Source organism: Rhincodon typus, unplaced genomic scaffold, assembly GCF_021869965.1.
Source record: "Rhincodon typus isolate 14 unplaced genomic scaffold, sRhiTyp1.1 hic_rhity00001004, whole genome shotgun sequence".
Classification (NCBI taxonomy): Eukaryota; Metazoa; Chordata; class Chondrichthyes; order Orectolobiformes; family Rhincodontidae; genus Rhincodon; species Rhincodon typus.
Genome location: NW_025966642.1, coordinates 30,176 through 35,627, shown reverse-complemented (window position 1 = coordinate 35,627; position 5,452 = coordinate 30,176). Strand labels below are relative to the sequence as shown.

General features: G+C 46.3%; 1 protein-coding gene across 1 annotated transcript; it reads right to left on the bottom strand.

Moving 5' to 3' along the window:
* Window positions 1-575: 575 nt before the first annotated feature.
* LOC125481143 (zona pellucida sperm-binding protein 4-like) lies at window positions 576-4,827 on the bottom strand. The gene is made up of 2 exons (XM_048592316.1): window positions 4,597-4,827; window positions 576-781 (listed from the first exon to the last, which is right to left on the bottom strand). Exons 1-2 carry the CDS (start codon window positions 4,787-4,789, stop codon window positions 588-590), a joined length of 387 nt encoding a protein of 128 aa, XP_048448273.1. The 5' UTR covers window positions 4,790-4,827; the 3' UTR covers window positions 576-587.
* Window positions 4,828-5,452: the final 625 nt, after the last annotated feature.

The window sequence follows — 5,452 nt, the reverse complement described above, 5'->3', positions numbered from 1 at the left end:
TTGTTGGGGTGAAATGTGAACTCATGTTCCAATGATTCCAAATTAGACAAATTCAACTTGTCAGTCCAGAGTACAAGCTTAGCCAGCTGTAAAGGGATGCACAGGGCCTCTTGAGGGAGTGGTAGAATCCTTACTTCTTGGATAGAGATCTGGGGGAACATTGTTATGACCCACTTCCCCAAACAAGTTGGTCAAAGCTGGAAGTAACTGCATAGGATCTCAGGTTAAAGTTGCTGACAGACTGAGTTTCTCCAGCATCTGAAGTTCTGTTTTTATTGCAGAAACAGACAGCATGTTGAGCTGTGGCATATGTACATTTCTGGAATACACATGGCCCATTGCGAGTTTGCAGAGTCTGTCGCATTGCATCAGAACAAAGTTAGAGTTGCAGAAGTTACTGCATATTTCTGATGTGCAATCAGGCAGGCTGATATTTGATAAGGTTAGATTGTGACGAGAGCTGGATCACTAGCTTTCAGACTCTCCCAGGCCATAGAAATATTGATCTAGTAATCCTGGTCTTGACAGGAGCAGATTGACCATCATGGTCTTGAGAAGTTAAAACCATTAGCCTTTCCATCAAGTCCTTACCCATCCACCAGGAGACTCCACTGCACCTCATGGTCAGGGGCTGGCACAGGAGTTGCCCAGCAGTCACGCAATCTCAGGACAATCATTGGGTCAGTGCGATCCTTCACACGAACCTCAACAAACACCGACTCCCGAAGGATTCTCTCAATGGGGTAGTCACTGTCCTTGTACCACAGCCTGTAGTTGCCATCTGACAGAAACAAGGAGAACAAACCAGTCACTCCCTGAAGGAATACATTCCTGGTGCTCTATTAGGAGGGCAGCACTACCTTTTGCTATTTGCAGTTCCAGCCTCAGAATCCCATCTTCAGAAGCAGCTAGTGGTGGAGGGAGTGTGTAAACTGAGACATTGATTTATAAGCCAGCCTCACGCTCCCCCTTGTACTTGCACTGGACGTGCAGGCTGTCGAGAGACACAAATAGGTGGTGGCGTTTCAGTCAGTAACACTTCCATCTACATACCAACAAACCCCACTGCCCTTTCACCTGAAGATGCTGTCCCTGTTTATTGAGCCCTATAGCCCCATCTGAATCATCCTCTTCCCCAAGATGTCAGTTTCATACACAAAGCTTCCAGTCTCCTCCTGCAATGGAGGGCACTGTTTAATAGGGAGCTGGCCCATTCAAAAGGGACAGAATGCCAGACCCTCCAATACTCACCCACTGGGTCAAGCCACAAGAGACAATTGGGAAGCGGAAGGCTACAAGTTCCTCTGTGATGAGCAAAGGCCTGCACTCAGCTTCTTGTCCATCTTTCACGTACAGAGATGACAGGTTGAGGGCAGGAAAGGTCAGGTTCCTGGCGATTGCAAGAATGAACTGGCCATCTGCTGTACATACTGCAATGAAATACAATGCAAGGGTTTGAGAATGAATTCCCTTCTGAATTCACATTGGAAACTGATTCAAATGTTGATGGTCAGTGTCCAGAGGGTTCCACAAAGTGAAGTGTGGTGTGAAACCAGGATTGACAGGAAATAGACTGAACAGAATTGGCAGGGTCATAGCCGTCCCCTCGCTTCCCCAAAAGGGAATCTTGACTGTGCCAGAGACTACAGCAACAGAGGGGATTCTGAGGGACAGGATTTATATGTATTTGGAAAAGCAAGAATTGATTAGGGATAGTAATCATGGCTTTGTGCTTGGAAGTCATGTCTAACATGACAGCTTTTTGAAGAGGTGATAAAGACTGATGCGGGCAGACCAATGGATATTGTCTATATGGAATTCAGTGAAGCATTAGACAAAGTTCCACATGGTGTCTGGTGACTAACTAGTCAATTGGATTGACATTTGGCCCGCAAGTAGTAGAGAGGGGGACACGGTGGAGATTTATTTCTCAGACTGAAGTTCTGTGACCAGTGGTGTGCCGCAAGGATCAGTGCCTGTTCCACTGCTTTCTAATTTATGGATATGATTACAGGAGGTATTGTTACCAAGTTTGCAGATGAGACAAAAATTAGGTGCACTGGACAGTAACAGTATTCAGTCCAACGGGATTTCAGATGGGCCAATGGGCCGAGGAGTGGCAGATGGAGTTTAATTCAGATCAATGAGGTGTTGCATTTTGGCAAGGCATTTCAGGACAGGACTCCTACACTCCACGGTAGTGCCCTCAAGTGTTGCCAAACAGAAACCCAAGGGGTGCAGGTGCATAGTTCCTTGAAAGAGGAATCCCATGTAGACTGGGTCAAGGCGGTGCTTGGCATGCTTGCCTTCAGACCAAGGAGTACAGGACATAGAGACCACTTCTGGAACACTGCATACAATTCTGGTCACCCTTCATTTGAAAGCATGTTAATATTGAAAGTGCAGAAAGGATTCACAACAGTTTTGCCAGGGCTGGAGAGATTGAGCTATAGGGAAAGGCTGGGGCTATTTCCCCCAAGCATCATAGACCAGGTGACCTTACAGGTTGACAAAATCATGGACAAGGTGACTAGCCAATGTCTTTTTCCTCGGTTGGAGAGTCCAAAACTAAAATGGGACTAAGTTTAAGGTGAGAGAGGGGAAATGAGCGAAGGATTGGAGAGTTATCTTTCCACATAGGATGGTGTGTGTATGGAGTGAGCTGCCAGACAGAAAGTGGAGGAGGCTGGTACAATTACATTTAAGAAAGGCATCTGGCTGGGTATAGGAATAGGAAGGGTTGAGAGATACAGGCCAAATGGGACTAGATCAGATTGGGATGTCTGGACAGCAGGGTAGAACCAGAGGGTCTATTTCCATGCAGTTTGACCAAAATCTGGGTAAACATGGTGCCCAGTAAACATTTGACTGGGCACAGCATCCCATGTATAGTGGATAGAAGAGGTTTTATTTAAGTCAATAGACCACCATAGGAGTTCAGACTGTTCCCTTGACTGATCAGGGATCAAGTATTATCCCTTCCCCATAGTTTGTTCCAATTGCATGTTTCTAGCATCTGCGTTGTTAGTATTTTGCCAACCCACTCCATTTGTAGAGTCAGTTGTTCACCCATGGGACATGGACATGACTGGCTGACCAGCATTTATTGCTTGTCCCCAGTAGCCTTCAGGTGATGAAGAAAATCTGGGTTGGGCAACTGTTGGGAATAAAGGTCAGAGTAAGCTCATTAGTAATGAGGCAGGTGCCTTGTTAACTCTTTCCAGAGAGTCACAACTACATGTTAGGATTAAAATTAGTTTAATTTTACATTCCTCAAAAGGGAGTGGTCAAAATAGTGACCAGATGACATCAGACAGGGGAGATTACATCACCTCAAAAAAAAAGCCATCTTAGTTTGGATAATACACCCAGCCATTAAAGCAACGGAACAAGAGAAAGTCTATGATTACCTTGAACCATGAGTCTCATTGACTTGGGAATGTCAGTGGGTTGCCTCTAAAAATCACAGATTCCTGGCTAACAAGACAAAACACCCTTAACGTGAACAAGAAATAAGCAGGCAGCCTTCAGAGGCCAAGTTAGTTCCTCCATAAAGAAAAAAAGGACAACTCATAGGACAAGCTCGAAGAGGATGCTTTTTACTGGAGTGTTTATACTGTCCCATTGCACAATAGTGGTGAGTAACCAGTCTTAAACTGTTTCTTCATTACAAGAACCAACTAACTGGTCAAGGTTCCTTTTAGCATTAGGGGTTTTGTAGCATTTATCAAGGTCATCATCATAGAATCCCTACAGTGTGGAAACAGACCCTGCAGCCCAACAAGTCCACAGCATCCCACCCAGACCCATCCCCCATTAGCACACCTGGTGTACACAGCCCTGAGTACGACAGACAATTTAGGTGGCCAATCCACCGACCTGCACATCTTTGGACTGTGGGAGGAAACCAGAGCACCCAGAAGAAACCCACACAAACACAGGGAGAATGTGTAAACTCCACACAGACAGTTGTCCAAGGCTGAAATCAAACCCAGGTCCCTGGTGCTGAGAGGCAGCAGTGCTAACCACTGAGCCACTTTCAGAACAGGAGCCCAGGATACCAGTTCCAAATTTGTTTTTGATGGTTGTCAAGTAATGCACAACAGTAAGTAATTGCTTACGTGCTATCCAGGCAAACCTTGCCTTACACAAATACATCAGGGTAAAGGAATAAAACACAGAACACTGTTACAGCTACAGAAAAAGATCAACCCTGGAGATATTTGTTCTGAAAAGTCAAAATCAGTCAAAGTAAAAGATACTTCCAGTCTCCCCCAGCCCCACCAGAAACATGGTGGGGTTGGGGCGGGGAAAAGGAGGTGCTCAAAGTGGCAATCAAGACAACACCGCAGTTAATAGAACATTAGTACTGAACTGAAATCACGAAGTTTTACATGACAATACAATCGCACCCAAGAAAAGGCGTAAGCATCGATACTTCGCACCAGTCACTATTACACCACAAGGACATTGGAGGATAACATCCCTGGGTTATTATCTCATTTACCGGAAACAGATGGATGTGTGCCAGATATACATATATACTCACACACATACACACATCCTCGCTGCGGGATGCGGGAGGGGGCTGCTTACCCGGGCTCTCTCTCAGGTTGTAGAAACAGGGCTGCCCACTGAGTCTCGGTGACTCAAAGCAGCAGCCCTGCTTGATACAGTCAGTGCTGTTGATAGCGGGCGGGCCACACGGCAGCCTCCAGGCCGGCTCCGGGTCACAAGGAGCAGAGGCCAGGAGGGGCAGAGCAGCCCCAAGGCACAACCAACGTCCCATCGCGCTCCCTGAATCTGTGCAGGGGCCTGAGCACCAGCCCGCTTTATAGCCAGCAATGAGCTCCCGGCCCACGGCTTTCTCGTGTTTAAGAAGCTTTAGCTGTCACTGATCCGAATTAAGGATTAGTGCGAGATTCCTGCTTCAATTACATCTTGACAAGTGACCCTGGGTTCCACTGAGCGCAAGATTTTTGTTTGTTCCAGAATCGGTTCTGCTTGGATATGGAAGTAGGAAAGAGAGTCAGAGAATTATGCCGGTGCAGAGGAGGCTATTCGGCCCATTAGCTGTTCTGTTCCCTGTGCTGCCTTTTCCCTCTCTCCCCACACAGTATTATCCAAATAACCTCCCACAATGTCTCTCCTGAATGCCTCTACCACATTTCCAGGCAGTGCATTCCCTACCCTAACTACCCGCTGTGTGTAAAAACCTTTTCTCACTTCACCCCTTCCACATCATTTGAAATCAATGCACTCTTGTTCTTTCTGTTACCAGTGGGAACATCTGTGGAAAGAAACACAGTTTGGAATCTGATCTGATTTCTTCAGAACTGACAGGTGTTGGAAAACTGTTTTTGTATTGTCTTTTCTTTATTCGTTAATGGGACGAGGGCATCACTGGCTAGTCAGCATTTATTGTCCATCCCTAATTACCCTGAGGACGGCT